Raw genomic sequence first — 19,426 nt, 5'->3', positions numbered from 1 at the left:
GCCCAGCACAAAATTTCTAAACTTGTTATCTGCATATAATACATCATAAATCTGAAATATATGTACATCGTGGAATATAACAGACTTTAATATAACAGGGAGACCAGTTCAGGATTTCTGAGAATTGTTTTTGTAATATGAAATGTGTTTTGTTTAGCATAAAAACATAAAATATAAGTAAATGATGGGAAACATATTAAAAAGGCCTTTAAAAATGTAAATCTTATATGTAGACAAACTATGTAATGATCACTGGAAGTCTGGCATGGCTGCACTGCCACATCTCCTGATGTTTTGGCAGACATAAATACAGTTTTCATCATGTTTAAAGGATAACAGCACAAATGGGAGACAAGAGGCAGTTCAGCCTTTATTTAAATATATCAGAAATCAAACAAAACACTACAAATTCAGGCAATGAGGAGAAAGAAATGTAAAAAGGCACTGAAGACATAGCAATCTGACAAAGTGAGGGAAGACAGTATAAGAGACCCAAGTAGGAGAATGAAACCATATCTAAATAAATAGGATACATTCACATTGACCAACATGTAAACAGTGAGAACACAAAAGGCAAAGTGAATAAAACAGTCAAAACTACTATTTAAACAGTATTTGTCTGCAATAATCCCCCATGTTTACATGTCAAGCTTGCATAATCAATTTATATATGAGCAAAATCTGAAACACAGATGACTGATCAGAATTGAGGTCTTAGCTTGACAGCTTTAATATGGATCTGAAAACCAGATCTGCACTCGTGCCTTTACCACACTCTGTGGCAAACTATCCAGAGGATGATGTGAGATGTTTATCTGAATTGGGCCAAACCTATCAAGCAAGTGACCACGCAGACTAGCATAAAATGTAAATATATGATCAGTGAATTCAATCTGAGGATGATCAATCATCTGATTACATTCATTTTTAGTAAATATAATACAGCATTTTCACCAAACATCTGGTTGTATCCGTGCATTTTCTTCACTACAGACACCTCCTCCCTGAATGAGCCTGTGCTCCAGGAACAGGTGGAAAAGCTCAACAGGCAGAACGCCGAGCATTCCCACATAAACATAGAGGCTGAGGAGGATGGAAGAAGTGGAAGACAGGATCAGGAAAAGCTGATCCTGGAAGAACCACACACCTCTGTTGCCCAGTCAGACGAAAGGCAGAAGGAGGCTGAGGAAAGACAGGATGAGGAAGGAGAGGGGGGTATATTTGAAGACTCTGAGCCAGAAGAACAAGAAGAAGAAGAAGAAAAGCAAAATGGAGAAGATGTTAGTCTTGAAAATCACGGAAAAGTGAAAGATGATGTGAAGACAACGCATAGAGAAGAGTCATCAAAATCAGAAAAAGCCTGGATCTGCAGGGCCTCTGTGCTTCAGTATGACAGGTGTGTCTTAGCAAAGCTACCATATATCTTTATGCTACGTGCGATTAAATTCACTGATGTAAATATTTAATTCATTATTTTCTTTACTTTTACTTCCTGGGATTGTGTAAGTCAGCTAAGAGCAAATTCCTTTGTTGGGGGAGGAAAAGGGAAACTTCAAATCACATCAAACATTCATATTCTGTACCTTCCTTTCTGAAGCTCTGAGGAGGCTGGCGATGTGGCCACTTGTAGCAAACGCCATGTCCCAGAAGAAGACCTAGGAAAAGACGACCTCAAAAAGAGCCGGGTGGAGGACAGTAAAGTGGAAAGGGCTGATGGACAGGTCGTAGAGGGAGCCGAGCCACAGGTCTCCATATCTGAACAAGCAAAGACAGAAGACGAAGGCGAGACGACGGAGGAAATAAAGGAGTTTATTATTGGTAAGACAGTGTGTGAGTGCTTCTTTTCTGAAGTGTCCAGGGAAGTTGGGATGTAGACTGTCGCTTTCTACAACTAATGCTACAACATGTAAATGGGAGAGTTTGTAGAAATCAGGTAAGGAAAGATTTCAGGAACTTTTATTTTGAAATGTAGTCCTCTGAATCACAGTCAGTGTCAGTCAATGTATTGTATACATGCAATATCTTATCAACGTGTATGTGAGGGAGTAGAGACCACACACTGAAAAAGACCAAGAAGTAGTGCTATGCAATACTGCAAATTTCAACATCGATCCAGTCCCACTGGATGTCATTCATCATGACATCAGTGTGTCATGATGAATGAGATGAATCATCGTCAATCTGAAATCTCAAAACACATTTTAATGATGACTAAACCACGGTGATTTTCACTTATCACAACAAAACACACCTTTCAGCTTTAACGTATTTTTTTGGAGATGTAAAAAAGCACTTTAGGTCAACCTCTGTTGTTTGAATGTGCTATAAGCTACAAATAAAAGAAATGTGACAGTCAGCAAAAAGAAGAAGGTCAGACAGTTTTCATAGTGAATGTTTGAGGTAAAATTTTTTTCATTTCCAATTCTATCCATAAAAGATGCATGTAGGCTTCATGACCTGGTGTTTCAAAATCCTGGACTGCTCAGTGCAGTATCCATGTATCCTATAGGCTCTCCGTGTAGACTCAGCTTGATGAGTTACTTTATGACATTTGCCTCTGCGTTCCTCAGACTTTAAAGCAGCTTCAGTGTCATAACAGCATGCCTGTGCGAGCGTCACTAACATGTCAGCGAGCACAGCTGGCGGAGCACATAATGAGATGCCGGCATGCTGCTATTTTAAACTACTTTGTTTCTGGGTGCTGAGACCTCTTCCTCAGCCTTTCGTTCCCTCTATGCACTCAGTAACAGTAACTTGTCTTCACTTTGCCTTTCTTTTTCATTTTTTCTTTAGACTCAAGTCCTCCACCGCTAGCGCCTTTCGACCACCGCATCGTCACTCCCAAACCCCACCAGATCGCCACCTATTACACTATCAACAGAGAGGAGGTCCTGGGAGGGTGAGTGAAACACTCAGAACATTCATCTCTCATTACAGCACTTTATTTTCATTTCGCTCAGTTACAGGCACAGATGCTTAGTGTCCACTGGCCCTCAATAATGAAATAACAGACGATCTCACACCCTGCACTAATAGTTTTTTCCAAGACCTTTTAGCTGCCCCCCCAAAGGGCAAATGGTGCTGACCCTCAGGGGGCTCTCTGATGTAACAGACCAGCGCTAAATCCTGCCTCTCAAATAGAAGATTACTCCTCAGCACGCAAACACATTTCTCAAATTACACAAGAGCATAGCCTGAATTTCTAAACGAGTCAATAAACTATTATAATGTATAGACATAAGTAAGAGTCGCAAACAAATTGTTATTTTCATATTTAAATGAATTTTCAGCTTTTTAATGGCAGCTGATTTGTAAAACCTGTTTGTTTAATTGGTCCGACATAAACATTAAAGAGATCCTGAGCAAAACCAATCAAAACTGTATCCAAATACGCTTGAGCAGCAAACACCAGCAAACGTGAAACATCATATTTCAGCGCCAGAAATATTCGTTTTTAATAATAAAATCCAATTTACAGAATGGTTGTTCTCCGGCTCTGCATCCCATCTGTCCACACCTCTAACTCATCCGTGTGTTTGCTTTTCTTTCATTAGGGGACGTTTTGGACAAGTCCACAAGTGCGTAGAGAACTCGTCTGGTCTGACTCTGGCTGCCAAGATCATCAAAGCCAGGAGCCAGAAAGAGAAGGTGCAGTAATGATTGGCTGGTTAATGCTGAATACGAAACAGAATCCAGGTTTAGCGATGCTGCTGAGATGCCAGTTTTCTCAGACAGTCTAATACATGCTCACTTTTATCATTGCACTATAATGGATTAGATTTTTAAAATAGACACGCTGAGGTAATGGGCATTTGTCAGCCCCATTGTGTCTTTATTTCTCTCAGTCAACCAGATATGATGTGGGGGAGGTCAGATGTCAGAGTATAGCTGTGTGGTTAGATTATAATCTGAAGTATTTAAAAAGCTCATTAAACTTGTAGCCAGATCCTCAAATGGCCCACATGGCTGCCGCTGATGATCCACAATCAAACAGCTGGCACTTTGTGTCTGACTGTACCTCTGTTTTATCTTATTTGTATCTAACTATGCCCCCGAGTGGCTGCAGTACAGGCTGCTATGAGTTGCATGCTGCTAATACAAATATTTACTTTTTAATCACGTCCCTTATGTCTGTAACTTCTGTTTCCATAGAACATTTTAAACTGAACCACAAGCAAAAACTGCCATGAAGGATTTGATCTACCTCGTCCCTAACATACCATCTTGACCAAACCAACCTTTCTATAGCCGTCGGCTTAAATCATAGAAAGTACCCTGCCTGTTTGATCGCTCCAGTTTTATGGTACAAGGGACCAAAGAGGAATAATTGTGATTTTGTCCGTGCAGTGAAGCAAAAGGCACTCTTGCTGTTTTTGACATGCTTCAATAAGGCAAAATATAACCAGCACTTGGCTTTTAAGGTCTTTTTTTTACAAATTCAAAAGCTGATATTTTACACACTGAAAATCCTCCAGACAAGCACTACTTATTTGTGTTCATAACTTATTCCTTGCAAGCTTTAAAAATCTTGCAAGGTGGCCTTTTTCTTGTCTTCCTTTCCTTACCCCCAATTGGTCACAGCAGATGGCCCCGCCCCTCCCTGAGCCTGGTTCTGCTAGAGGTTTCTTCCTGTTAAAAGGGAGTTTTTCCTTTTCACTACCACCAAGTGCTGCTCATGGCTGATTTTCCGTTTGTTGGGGTTTTCTCTGTATTATTGTAGAGTCTTTAACTTACAATATAAAGCTCCTTGAGGCAACTGTTGTTGTGATTTGGCTCTAAAAAATACAACTGAATCAAAATTAATATAGTTTTGTCATTCATTAACTTCCATATTTACGTGTCATTTTCCTATATGTGATTTTAAATTTGATTTACATTTCATTTCCATCTATCAGGAGGTGGTGAGGAATGAGATCCAGGTGATGAACCAGCTGAACCACGCCAACCTCATTCAGCTATACGCTGCATTTGAGTCGCGTAACGACATCATCCTGGTCATGGAATAGTAAGTTTGTCTCAAGGTGTCTGTGACAATACAAAAAGAGCCTCTACAAACTCGGCTTGGCTGTAACAGTGTCTCTCTTTGTGTGGTAGTGTGGAAGGAGGGGAGCTGTTTGACCGCATCATTGACGAGAACTACAACCTCACAGAGTTGGACACGGTGCTGTTTATACGGCAAATCTGTGAAGGGCTGCAGTACATGCATAAAATGTACATCTTACATCTCGACCTCAAGGTAAACCTACTTGAGTCTTCACATGACAGTAGGAATAATCTCTTTCAATATTTTTATTTACTTTTCAGTATGTAACAACATTCATTTGGAGCGTAAACAGCCTAATGAAAAGACCAGTTTATAAAGTTTCAAAATAAAAGCTGCCATTTCTGTTAATGAAATAAAATTTAAGGTGTTGTCTGTGTTCTTTTCTTTATCTTTTGCACATATGCCAAAAAAAAAGAACGGCCTCTAAAACACAGTATATGTGACAGCAGAATCTGTGTTCTTTTTCAGCCTGAGAACATTCTTTGTGTCAGCAGAGCTACTAACAAGATTAAAATCATTGACTTTGGCCTTGCCAGGAGGTAAGATTTATAGTCACCTCATCTTTCATGCACTGGTTTATTTGAGTCCTATGCTTTTCTCTTATGGTTCTGGTTCCTCTGACAGGTATAAGCCCAGGGAGAAGCTAAAGGTCAACTTTGGAACGCCTGAGTTTTTAGCTCCTGAAGTCATCAACTATGAGTTTGTGTCATTCCCCACGGACATGTGGAGTCTTGGAGTCATCACCTATATGCTGTGAGTCAAGGAGTTCATTCAGTGCACACACAGAGACACAACCTGTACAGTTCCTGACATCTGTATTGTTCTTAATGTCCAGGCTCAGCGGCTTGTCTCCGTTTCTGGGGGATGATGACAATGAGACGCTGAACAACATCCTGGCCTGTGAGTGGAACTTTGAGGAAGAGGAGTTTAAAGATGTCTCAGATGAAGCTAAAGACTTTATCACACGTCTTCTGGTGAAAAGCAAGAGCTGGAGGATGAGTGCAACAGAGTCCCTCAAACATCCCTGGCTGTCAGACCGGAGTCTGCACTATCAACTAAATCGCAAGGTAAATACGAAATTCACCTTACAGCAAAATGTACTTCATAGTAAACAGTGAACAATGCGAGATACAATTTTAAAAATGCTTCATTTTTTAGTAAAATGCACCTGAAATATATAAAATCAAAACTGTATTAATTCAAATATGACTGTGTACCATTCAAGTAAATTTCACTTGATTAGATTTGAATTTGTACATTGTACTTATGTAACAACATCACATGTACATTTTGCATGTAAGCAAATTAACTAATATGTGTGTAATATCTATTGTAAACATCAAAGGAAGACTTAAAAAAATGTTTGTGTTATGCATCTTTGAAACCTGTTTGCTAATTCAAAGAGTGTAATAACAAAAGGTTTTGCTGGATCCTCTTACTGCAGAAAACTAAGTGCCACTCCACACATGGTCCTCCTTCAGAGAGCAAGACAAGTAAGAGATTTTTTTTTCATTTTCCTGTTAGCTTATATATATTGTTTAATTAATTTTCAACCCAAAGAGCCTATTCTTGGACAGTTTCTCGACTTTTCTCCTATTAAGCCAAACATGTTGTTTGCTTTCCTCTTAGAAACTATGTGAGATCCTCGGCATGCCTTTTGATAATGAAAGGAGCTGGAGCCCAACACTGGACCAATGCTGCTGTACCTGTATATGAACTTGATAACTACTCTCCTCCATCCGTCTTCTGCTTAGCTCCATATCTTGCAGTTCTGACTCCGGATAGTGTGATGCACGGTAATAATAGACACTCCTATTCTGTAGTGTCTGAAAACACTGACGATGAAGAACCCAAACTGTTGGACACATAAAGGCCACGTGACCTGTCTGCTTCCACATATATCACAGATCAGCTGTGTATAGCATCAAACCATCATTGTTATTCATCCACAGTTTGTCATATTGTCCTGTTTTCTTGCATGCTTTGCACTTTCTTCATTTATTTTCTCCAAGAGTCAGAAAACATTTTTAAACACAATATAGACTGAATTCTCTTATTTGAATAATATATTTTTGAGATTTTTTTCTTTTAATTTACAAGTCTTATAAAAACTAAATGTTTTTTTTCTTGAACATAAGTTTAATTATATTTAGAATTTGATTGAATTTGAAGTCATAGCTGATTAATTTATTTTGTGTACAGCACAGCACTGCATACCCTCATTTCCCCTTGAGGAGTGACAAAATATCAGTGATCAATGAACCAGTGAATATATCTTGGTTTGTGCCATCGTTCACCCTAACTTTTAAGCCCGCATCACCTTCTGTATGCATTTATGCCACCACCTTGTCTTGCTTCGGCAGTTTGGAGTAGCCCTTTCACCTTCCATGAAGGCATAACGAACAACAGAATACTACCTGTGAATAATATAGATATATATATTTTCATGACTGAAGTGGATTCTTATGTTCATTTATTTACTGGTTCAACACCAGAATGTACTTGAAGAGCTTTTATTCAAGAAGTGATGTTTTTCAAGGGAGATGAGCAGGATTAAATGTAGTTATGCACACGTGGTAAGTGCATCTGTGCAGCTCAGTTTGATGGAGAACCAACAACAGAGCAGAGAAGACACCAGCCATTGCTTTGTCATCCCTTTCAAGGTGATGAGAACTGAATGTGAATTCAACGCTCAGTTGTTTGGTTTTCCATTTGGAAGCAGAAAAGCTCTGTGAATTCAATACTTGTGCATTTGAATTTATTATTTCTTTTTCAGATTTTCTTGTGCAATGATGAGAGATCAGTAATTATGAAATATTAATATGTTAATAAATAAATCACACCAGACATTTGTAGTGCCTCTTACTGGGTATTTTTGGAAATTGAAAAAGAAATATGACAGCAAAGATACTTCTACTTTGGAATTTGCTTTGATTTTTTAAAAGGTTCTAAAGCAGGGCACCCCTATTGTTCACAGCAGAGCAGGCAACCCATGTAACAAAGCCTCTAGTCCTCAGTGCAGTGGTCTATTCAATTCAATTCAATTCAATTCAATTTTATTTATATAGCGCCAAATCACAACAAAAGTCGCCTCAAGGCGCTTTATATTGTACAGTAGATAGCACAATAATAAATACAGAGAAAAACCCAACAATCATATGACCCCCTATGAGCAAGCACTTTGGCGACAGTGGGAAGGAAAAACTCCCTTTTAACAGGAAGAAACCTCCGGCAGAACCAGGCTCAGGGAGGGGCGGCCATCTGCTGCGACCGGTTGGGGTGAAAGAAGGAAAACAGGATGAAAGACATGCTGTGGAAGAGAGACAGAGATTAATAACAGATATGATTCGATGCAGAGAGGTCTATTAGCACATAGTGAGTGAGAAAGGTGACTGGAAGGGAAAAACTCAATGCATCATGGGAATCCCCGGCAGCCTACGTCTATTGCAGCATAACTAAGGGAGGATTCAGGGTCACCTGGTCCAGCCCTAACTATATGCTTTAGCAAAAAGGAAAGTTTTAAGCCTAATCTTGAAAGTAGAGATAGTGTCTGTCTCCCGAATCCAAACTGGAAGTTGGTTCCACAGAAGAGGGGCCTGAAAACTGAAGGCTCTGCCTCCCATTCTACTTTTAAATACTCTAGGAACAACAAGTAAGCCTGCAGTGCGAGAGCGAAGTGCTCTAATAGGGTGATATGGTACTACAAGGTCATTAAGATAAGATGGGGCCTGATTATTTAAGACCTTGTATGTGAGGAGCAGGATTTTGAATTCAATTCTGGATTTAACAGGAAGCCAATGAAGGGAAGCCAAAACAGGAGAAATATGCTCTCTCTTTCTAGTCCCTGTCAGTACTCTTGCTGCAGCATTTTGGATTAGCTGAAGGCTTCTCAGCGAGTTTTTAGGACTTCCTGATAATAGTGAATTACAGTAGTCCAGCCTGGAAGTAATAAATGCATGAACTAGTTTTTCAGCATCACTCTGAGACAGGATATTTCTAATTTTAGAGATGTTGCGCAAATGGAAGAAAGCAGTCTTACATATTTGTTTAATATGTGCATTGAAGGACATGTCCTGGTCAAAAATGACTCCAAGGTTCCTCACAGTGTTACTGGAGGCCGAGGTAATGCCATCCAGAGTAAGAATCTGCTTAGATACCATATTTCTAAGATTTTCAGGGCCGAGTACAATAACCTCAGTTTTATCTGAATTAAGAAGCAGAAAGTTAGCGCCCATCCAGGTCTTTATGTCTTTAAGACATTCCTGCAGTTTAACTAATTGGTGTGTGTTACCTGGCTTCATGGATAGATAGAGCTGCGTGTCATCTGCATAGCAGTGAAAATTTATGCTATGTCTTCTAATGATGTTGCCTAAGGGAAGCATGTACAATGTAAATAGAATTGGTCCTAGCACTGAACCCTGTGGAACACCATAATTGACCTTAGTGTCTGAAGAGGACTCTCCATTTACATGTACAAACTGGAGTCTATTAGATAGATATGATACAAACCACTGCAGTGCAGTACCTGTAATACCTACAGCATGTTCTAATCGCTCTAATAGGATATTATGGTCAACAGTATCGAACGCAGCACTGAGGTCTAGCAGGACAAGCACAGAGATGAGTCCACTGTCAGAGGCCATAAGAAGATCATTTGTAACCTTCACTAAAGCTGTTTCTGTGCTGTGATGAGCTCTGAAACCTGACTGAAACGCTTCAAATAAGCCATTCCTCTGCAGATGATCTGTTAGCTGTTTGACAACTACTCTTTCAAGGATTTTTGATATGAAAGGAAGGTTGGAGATTGGCCTATAATTAGCTAAGACAGCTGGGTCTAGAGATGGCTTTTTAAGTAAAGGTTTAACTACAGCCACCTTGAAGGCCTGTGGTACATAGCCGATTATTAGAGATAGGTTGATCATATTTAAGATTGAAGCATTAATTAATGGCAGGACTTCTTTGAGCAGTTTTGTAGGAATGGGGTCTAAAAGACACGTTGATGGTTTGGAGGAAGTAATTATTGAAGTTAACTCAGAAAGATCAATTGGAGAAAAAGAGTCTAACTTAACATTGATGGTACTAAGAGTAGCTGTAGATAATATTACATCTGTGGGATGATTATTGGTAATTTTTTCTCTAATGATAAAAATTTTATTTGTGAAGAAGTTCATGAAGTCATTACTAGTTAACGTTAAAGGGATGGTTGGCTCAGTAGAGCTCTGACTTTTTGTCAGCCTGGCTACAGTGCTGAAGAGAAACCTGGGGTTGTTCTTATTTTCTTCAATCAGTGACGAATAGTAAGATGTTCTGGCTTTGCGGAGGGCTTTCTTATAAAGCAGCAAACTATTTCTCCAGGCTAAATGATGATCCTCTAAATTTGTGACACGCCATTTCCTCTCCAGCTTACGAGTTATCTGCTTTAGGCTACGTGTTTGAGAATTATACCACGGAGTCAGGGACTTTGGATTTGAGGCCTTAGTTTTCACAGGAGCTACAGTATCCAGAGTCGTACGTAGTGAGGAGGTAAAATTATTAACAAGATAATCGACCTCTGTTGGAGTAGCGTTCAGATAGCTGCTCTGCTCTATGTTGGTACAGGGCATTGAAGATGATAACAGTGGGTGGATTATATTCTTAAACTTAGTTACAGCACTTTCAGAAAGACATCTACTTTGATAAAGTCTACTCTCCACTGCTGTGTAATCAATTATTGTAAATGTAAATGTTATCAGGAAATGATCAGACAGCAGAGGGTTTTCAGGAAACACTGTTAAATATTCAGTTTCCATGCCATATGTTAAAACAAGATCTAGAGTGTGATTAAAGTGGTGGGTGGGTTCTTTTACATTTTGAGAGAAGCCAATTGAGTCTAATAACAGATTAAATGCGATGTTGAGGCTGTCATTTTTAGCATCTACATGGATGTTAAAATCACCCACAATAATTATTTTATCTGAGCTGAGCACTAAATCAGATAAAAAGTCTGAGAAATCAGAGAGAAACTCTGTGTAAGGCCCAGGTGGACGATAGATGATAACAAGTAAGACTGGTTTCTGAGTTTTACAGCTGGGGTGGACGAGGCTAAGCATCAGGCTTTCAAATGAATTAAAAGTCTGTCTTGGTCTTTCGTTAATTAATAGGCTGGTGTGAAAAATTGCTGCCACACCGGTCCCCCCTTTCCTGTCTTATGTACGTTGTCCTATTTATAAAGACAAAGAAGGTACAGCAAGCACTGAAGCCACTGTGTGACTTGTCTCAGGTAGGTCAAAGTCAAAAGCCTTGGCACTGGTTCTGTACATAATCTGGTATCTCAAGACCCAGTTAGAGTTTGCTTTATTTAAGCATTATGCAATTCAGTTATTCCAGCTTAATGTACTTGAGTTGGACCAACTTAATTAATTAATGATGAATCAACTTATTTACTGCACTTGAGTTGATCCAACTCATGCAAATTTGTTAGGCCAACAAAAGTACTAATAGAAGTGTGAAAGCATTTATTAATGTGGAAATCTTTTCCACGATTATTCTGTTCACTTAAAGCAAAGGTTCGCAAAGTGGAGGGCGGGAGGGGGGCGCGGTATGGATTTTTTTTAAAAAAGAAGGCTTGGACACTGCAGCATAATGGACAGGTTTTTCATGGGGCTCCCACACAAACGCAAAGCAGAGGATGAAGCATCGCCAAATATGTTTCCAAACCAACTTCCTTCCAAGCCAAAGGCTAGAAAATATGATGAAGCGTATCCTGCCTTTGGCTTCACCTGCACAAGTGCCAAGGTATCTACTTAGCACTTTTAATTCTTATTTTTATGTTTATTTAAGCGTTATCCGACAGTATGTTTGCACTAAGTACCGCAGCAATTTCCTAATGTTGTAAACCTGCTCAACATTTGGCAATAAAACCCTTTCTGATTCTGATTCTGATTCTGTAGGTATCCCCGACAGAATTAGTTTCCCCTGCGTAGGGAGCACGCGTTCGGCTGTCCAATTACGGAGAAACAGTATCCAACATTCTGAAATTTTAGTTCACAGACACTTCTTATAATGACTAACTACTCCTGACATTTCGGAGATGTTGGCTCTTTATACAGTAAAGTTACAGTGGGATACAAATAATGTCAGGCTGATCCTGCCACAGTTTGTTCCCCCTGTCCAAATGACGGACTAACAGTATCCCACAGTTGTTTATGTTTTTGAACCCATTTTGCACAGAGAGGCATTTTTGAAAAATGTATTGACAGCAATGTTGAATATTATTACACAGAAAAAAAACAACTACACGTAAAATAATTACACCACGACGCCTCTGTCTTTCTAAATGGAGGGACAGTAACTGCGTGTGTATATGTAAGCGTGTAAAAACTGCAGATAGTCAGATTAACAGTAACAGTATTTTGTCTCTATCTGCCATTGTAGAAATTCATCTCATGTAAACAATAACGTGACGCACAGCGTGACGTGAAAAAAGGCACATACCTTTGACATTGCGTGACGAACTCCGTATTCCTCGTCCACACGTAAACGCAAAAACTGAGTTTTTGAAAATCTCCAACCTGACAGGAGTTTAAAAAAAATCTCAATTTTCGGTGATTCGAAACGCCATTTACGTGTGGACGAAAGGCCCAAACAGTCAATGGCCCAAACGCATAGAAAAAGCTGCATTTTCAAAAAATACCCTTGTAGGTGTGGACGCAGCGTAAAAGAGTTAGTAGTTTATTTTATTGCTGCATGTAATTTATTGCAGTTTACTTTTATTTGTTTAATTGTTTACTAGAAAACAAAATATGTTTGTGTGTGGTTGGGGGATGTGATTGTGCGTGGGGGTTGGGGGGTTGTTAGGAGACCACTGACTTAAAGAGTTATTTTTAGGAGTGTTCAACAAAGTCTAGAGTCTGATTAACATCAAACTTGTCATGCGCATCTTTCAATTTTATGGACTTATAACAAATTTCACATACAGCCGCTTCTACTTCATCCATCCTCTTGCACTTACGGGTGGCCTGGAGCCTATCCCAGCTGTCGAGAGGCGGGGTACACCCTGGACAGGTCGCCAGTTTATCGCAGGGATAACACAGAGAGACAGAGAACAATTTGCAATCACATTCACACATGGTGTGTATCCTTTTCTGCCCCACTGCAGAAGTGCAGTGAGTTATCTCGCCTGTTTACCTCAACTAGAGTTGCTCAGTTGAGAGGAAAATCCCTCGTGTGGTGAAACGGAGGAATAGTCCCTCCATGTCTCACTGGAGACTGGGACACATTATTTTCGACAACTAAAAACATAACATATTTGAACAATCTGATCATTAAAATGAAATAAGATATATGGGGGGTGGCTTATTTCCATCCATGATTTACTTCTTGCCCTTGCGCCCTTATCTGCTTAACAATTTCAAACAAGCTGCATGGATGGACTCACCGAAGTCCATGAAAATGCATTCCTTTTAAATGCGTTTTAAAGTTCGTTTGGGACGATTGTCCTGCTACAAAATCTTCTTAATTTAACATGTTATAATTTCTTATGTTTTCATAAGTTTGTAAATGCATCCTGACTCTTTGTTTCCAAAAAACAAACCAAACCAAAAGAAAGTCAGCAGATATTTGACCCTTTCATCTCAGAATCTGAACCAGATACAAAATAGGGTACGGAGAGAAACATAAAGGATTATTTGTATTTGAGGTATATTAACTACTTAAATTTCATATCACTCAATTGCTAGAAATCGGCATTCTACAGCCTCGAAGAAAGAGAAATGTACCTAAAATCATAAAAACATGCCTAAGGTCACATTTAATCCTTGTAATCTATAGTGTATCTGCAATTCTTAAGACCAAAAGTAGCTGTAGGTTGCTAAACTTGGCCGTGTGTAGATTTGTATGAAGGCCTCTTTGACTGTTTCAGATGTGATCCCCATTATTTTAATTTCACTATGCACAGACCACATGTAGTGTTTAATATTTTTTTTTAAGTTACTAGTTTTCCCGTTGCTCCGTGTCTCCTAGTTTTAGTAGCCGTTTTAATCCACTTATCTACAAAATCCCACTTTAAAAAACTGTCAAAATATTTAACCCAAGCCAAAGGAGGACTGCACAATAGCAAACGATTGAAAGGATGTAACTGTATTTAAATATTTGATATGACTCATGAGATTCTGTGCTTGAATCCCTACTAAGGATTGTATGTCCAGTGATTAATGCAGCATTGCGGGAGATCAGCGGCTGGAAGCATCATTACTTCACACAGTCAGCTGCTGAGAATCCAAACCTCATTTAACAACTGAGTTCCAACTGAGTCCCCCTCAGTCTCATTCTCCAGCAATAACAAACATGTCCCTGTGCACAGCGAGGGATTTTTGGCTATTTGCAAGAGAAAAATGACAGTCCAGCAAAGAGAAGATAACCAATTTTATGGGTCAAAGTTAAAAACAAAAAAAGAGAGGAAAAAAAACAGTATGAGAATGACGGCAATTCACTGATTAGTTGATATGCTGAGTTAGCAGACAGCTCCAGTGAGTTTTCCAGCTGAGAATTACATTTTTCTCATAAATCCACCAGATAACAGGCTGGGGTTGTGAGTTTACATTGTCACATAAAACCACCCTGTGACCTGCTGAAATTTGTATTGCCATCAACTCGGGGATCTTTTCACATCCATCAAAATATCTGATTGCTGTACCAGAACGAGACCCTTTTTATCAGCGTAAATCAAAACTCTGAAGTGCGAGCAAGGCTCTGGGAAAAGGAAAGGAAGATGACATCCAAGTCCAACGAAAATTCACTTGCTCATTCCCCAGCCTCATCTCAATGAAATCTGAAATGTTTATTAGTGCCTGAAGACTTGAGAAAATACACAAAGCAGTAATGGGAGAGGGAGGGGCAGATAATGCAACACAAGGACATGAAAAATGTAAGAGCGTATATACTTAAAGATGAATAAACTGTGAGACAGCAGCAAAGAGACCTAAATCCTTCTTGGAGTAGGGGCCGATGGCCAGAGGGGCCGATGGCGCGATATGGCAGCCTCACCTCTGTCAGTCTGCCCCAGGGCAGCTGTGGCTACAACCATAGCTTGCCTCCACCAGTGTATGAATGTGAGCGTGAATGAATAATGGCATTGTAAAGCGCTTTGGGTGCCTTGAAAAGCACTATATAAATCCAATCCATTATTATTATTATTATTATTTACATTTTACAGTTCCAAATAGTTTTAATACTGGACCTTGGTGCAGCCTGCAAATTTCCAATCAGCCACCTACCAATTGGTGGCACCTATAAACAGAAGATTTTAACAGTAGATAGGGAGAGTTCCTGGGAGGGCAAATTGGGGTTAGTATCTTGCCCAAGGACACTTGGCATGCAGACTGGGGGAGCCAAGGAATCAAACCACTAACCTTCCAATCAGTAAATACTACCTCAGTAGAAGCTCTACCTCCTGCTCTACAGCCACCCCAGGGAGAAGAGTTCCCGACATCTAGGGCAACCAAGTCCTCATTTGAACAGATAGCACCTCAGCAGAGTTTCACATAAACCATCTGGGTGACAAGGTCACTCAGTCACTTAGCCCAGAGGTTTCTAACATGAGTGCGTTCACAGTTTACTTCCTGAGAACCATGCATCTCCCGGGCAGACCAAAAACCGGGGCAGACTGACACTCTTGCCTCAGAGTCCCCTAAGGGGAGTGTAAGTTGCACCCACAGGTAGTGCAAATGATTTGGAATCAGTACAGCATAGCCCGGTTGGACATCTTTTTTTCTGTCCAAGCGCACAACTCTGCCATCTATGGTTTTTCTTGGCATAGGCCAGCACCCCACTAAGGGTAGATGCTCTAACCAATGCCTAGCCAGGGAGTCTCCTTTATGCTTTCCCTTTGATTCCCTTAATGTGCTTGCTTAACAGTGTGATGCATTCGACCACAGGGTTCTCTTGGTGGTTTCTGACATCTAGTTCCTGACACTCCTCAGTCTGCTGAGCAGGGACACACAGGATCTTTCAAGGAGGTTGGCGCTTTTGTCCCGGCTGGGATGCATGGCCACAAGGGGATCTGTCATTCTTCGCTGATTTTGAACCTTCTGTTAACGATACCTTACTCTTTTAAAATGAACGGTGTATAAGAGTTGTTGGGGTTAATGCATGGGACAACGGTTTGGACCCAGTCTCCAATCCATGCATGACATGTTGCACTGCCACCACATCTGGGAGTAAGAGATGTTCCACTGGTGGAGAATCTAGCAAATGTGCAGGAGCAACCTGGGCAACATCGTGCATACTTGCTAGTTTCTATGGACTTAGCGTGGCCTCAGGCTCCACGCTAGCCTCTCCTGTACTACCTCTGACTGACCAGTAAGTTGTTCTTTGTGACACCACTGTTCACTGGCAGTAAGAAAGGAATGAATGAAGTTACAAAGGCAACTAAGATCCTGTAAATTCATTGATGACTCAGTCACTTAGAACATCTTATTGTGAGAAGATTCCTAGAGACCAGATGCAAATGTTTCCTCTAAGCCAGGCAACACACTTGCATTCATTAATAATTCTGTTTCCATTTAATACAAATGGTCATTTTGTCATGACTCCCACTGGTCCCACTGATCCAGTTGGCTAAAAAAAACTTCTTTGGTACATCAACAATTGTATTTATGTGGAATACCACAGTAAACCACATTTAACCTTGGAAGTTATTACCTGATACAAGTTTCATTAAAATATGACCAAAATTGTAGGAGCAGTAGGAGGGAGTTTTAGAAGGATGGACTGACCTTTGATCTCAGTAAACACTTTCCTGAGAAGTTTATGATCGCGTTCATTTTAAGTCTTATTAAATATAACATAATATTTATTTAGTAAACTGAGGATCCACTGGTCTCAGAAAGAAGATAAAGCGGCGTATACTTCTGGATAAGCCTACTGTGTGACAAGTTGCTACTGTTTGAGTGTGACGTGTCTCCCAGTTTCTCTGTCAGTCGCACGGTGTTTGTGGATGTAACTTTATAATGGCTGCCACACCCACTGTTATAAAGTCAAAGGGTACTTCCTGGAATTTTTGTTTACTTTTGATACCATTGTAAGATAAGACAAATACTGACCTTGGCAAAGGACTTCTTTCTCTGTGCTCATTTTCTTTATTCAAAATACAGGCGCTGTCCTAATTTACAACTTTTCTTTATTTTCAAAAAGATCTCTGGAGGCCTTGTCATCCTGAAAGAGCCCACTATTAACGACTTAAACTCCCGAGAAATGTTCTTCTCAGTTGCCAAGAAGGTATTGCTAGATATTCTATCAAAGTGACCATCTGATCTCAAGTTCTTTCAGTTGAACTCAGACCTGCACTCTGTGGTGTTTCTGCACACTCGACACACGTGTGAATGAAGCGCTCTGCACAGCAGTGCACACACAGTCACTCAAATATCTGGAAACTCACAGCAAGACACCTGCTGCCCAAACAAGTGAGGAGCCTCGGGCTGTAACAGAGCTGTGTGTTGTTCTTGTTTGATCAGGCTGGGTGGATCATCAGACTGCTGTGCTTCTCAGGACCCAGGGCACATTTCTTTTCTTTTTTCCTTTTTTCATGGTCATGTTTACTTTACACTCTAATGAAATCACACCTCCCACCATGCTGTGCTCCCAGAAAAGCTGAGCAGAAAGAGAGCACTTTCTCAAGGCTACTGACACTCTCAGCTGGAGCAGATGTTGTCATACATGATCAAATGTACAAGAACAATAAGAGATGGAGAACAGCTCTGATTGCTTCTGTTAAGATACTGTCTCAAGTCATTGTGGATCATCTTTTCAAATGACTCCCCTCTCTGGGTCAACATATCAAGTTCTGCTCGTGAATTGTATTTATTTTGGCCCCTGGAGAGACCATTTTTGTGACAGATGTAACTGCCCACACATAGACTTTCCGCTGAAATTTCTCTGAAATGTCTTTTGAGTTAGAAAAACATATTTTTCCAGATTTGGAGACAATCAAACTTCAGCCAAGTTGCTATGTGGGGACAGATATGTGGCCATTTCTGTTTCTTTCTGTATCTGTTTGTCTAATTTTCTAGCTAAATATGAAGAAATTTGGTGATTAAGTGTGAGCAAAAAATAAAAGCCATTACATTTTGATGTGGATCTGGATCACTTTCTACTTTCCGTTGGGCTTTGCAAGGAATATTTGAGCATATTTGGTTGCTTCATTGAAGTTATGATATTTGCATGATGGTTTTCCTAAGATTAAGATGCCAGGCTTTTGGCAGCATCTGCTTTGCATCAAATGGAAACCTACTCAATTCACTTCGTTATACATCCTTGGTACAAATTTGTAATTTTGGCTCAAATAAATTTTTTTTATTTTTTTACATTTTTTTTTAAAGCAAGAGTAAGGAAATTTGTGTTTGGTAATATATGTTGTACTATTGGAAAGCCTGTTTATTTCCCATAAATGAGGCCACATTTTAAGGACAATGCATTTGTGGGTTGAGCAGTAGAACTAAGTATGCGAAAAATGTGCCAAATCTTTTCTGCCAAGGCCAAAGAGCTTATTGTGCTGTTGATTCTTTTTTGGTGTCATTTACTGGCTTAAATGACTAGAATCTGAAAAACAGCATCTCAGCAGAGTTTTCACATAAACCATCTGGGTGATGAGGTCACTCAGTCATGGCGACACTTTGAGCCGATCTCTCTTAATAAAGTATTAGACATACTATGCCTAAAAATAATTAAATGTTATTACTATAATGTTCACAAGTCATTTTTATTTTCATTACAAGGTGTATGCCAAGCAACTTGGGTACAACAACAACAAACCTCATCTACAGGTATCATCTAGACAAGGGTGCATATATCCAAGCCCATAGAGGCTTGCTGGGGGTTACTTGTGCACCCCTGCTTCCATGTAAAGGGGTTTTCTTCAAACCAGAAGTGGGTACCACCAAAAAAACAGATGGAGTTTTATGAAGGGCCAAGAGTGCCGAAATGAATGAACTAATCATTAAACACATCATGAAATAATTATTTACATGTTTTACAATTTAAACTGAAAATAAATGACTCATGTATTGCATGTATTAAATGAAAACATTTAAAACATGTAATTAATAAATATAAATGTATAATAACATCTTAATTGAATTGTAATAATTCATTGATATATTAATGAATGTATTTATTCATTCTCATTTTAGTCATTTAATTTATTATTTATTGGTGTATTTATTTAATCAATTTTTGTGGGCCTCCTGTGAGAGTCCAAACACAGTGGAATAAACATTATTTCTTAATAAAAAATGAATAAAGTCACCATTGCCCCAGTATTTATGAGCACAATGACTCCTGTCTTTTGAAAACACTGCAACATTTTTAATGTAAGCATTTCATGTCCGATTATATTTATTTAAACGT

The 19,426-nt window shown here is 39.5% G+C and overlaps 1 protein-coding gene across 3 annotated transcripts in view; it reads left to right on the top strand.

Annotated features, from left to right (window-relative positions):
- The window catches only part of mylk4b (myosin light chain kinase family, member 4b), a 35,077-nt gene extending 27,186 nt beyond the window's left edge, over positions 1-7,891 (top strand). For all 3 annotated transcript variants that reach the window (XM_005462046.2, XM_013265370.3, XM_005462045.4), the window contains 11 exons: positions 994-1,396; positions 1,598-1,818; positions 2,794-2,899; positions 3,555-3,648; positions 4,896-5,005; positions 5,095-5,236; positions 5,513-5,583; positions 5,669-5,797; positions 5,880-6,111; positions 6,489-6,537; positions 6,674-7,891. In XM_005462046.2, coding sequence (XP_005462103.1) covers positions 994-1,396; positions 1,598-1,818; positions 2,794-2,899; positions 3,555-3,648; positions 4,896-5,005; positions 5,095-5,236; positions 5,513-5,583; positions 5,669-5,797; positions 5,880-6,111; positions 6,489-6,537; positions 6,674-6,684 — 1,568 coding nt within the window. In that variant the 3' untranslated portion in view covers positions 6,685-7,891. The remainder of the gene's footprint in view (positions 1-993; positions 1,397-1,597; positions 1,819-2,793; positions 2,900-3,554; positions 3,649-4,895; positions 5,006-5,094; positions 5,237-5,512; positions 5,584-5,668; positions 5,798-5,879; positions 6,112-6,488; positions 6,538-6,673) is intronic.
- The last annotated feature ends 11,535 nt before the right edge of the window (positions 7,892-19,426 follow it).

Source organism: Oreochromis niloticus, linkage group LG17, assembly GCF_001858045.2.
Source record: "Oreochromis niloticus isolate F11D_XX linkage group LG17, O_niloticus_UMD_NMBU, whole genome shotgun sequence".
NCBI lineage: Eukaryota > Metazoa > Chordata > Actinopteri > Cichliformes > Cichlidae > Oreochromis > Oreochromis niloticus.
This window is presented reverse-complemented; position numbering and strand designations above follow the sequence as displayed.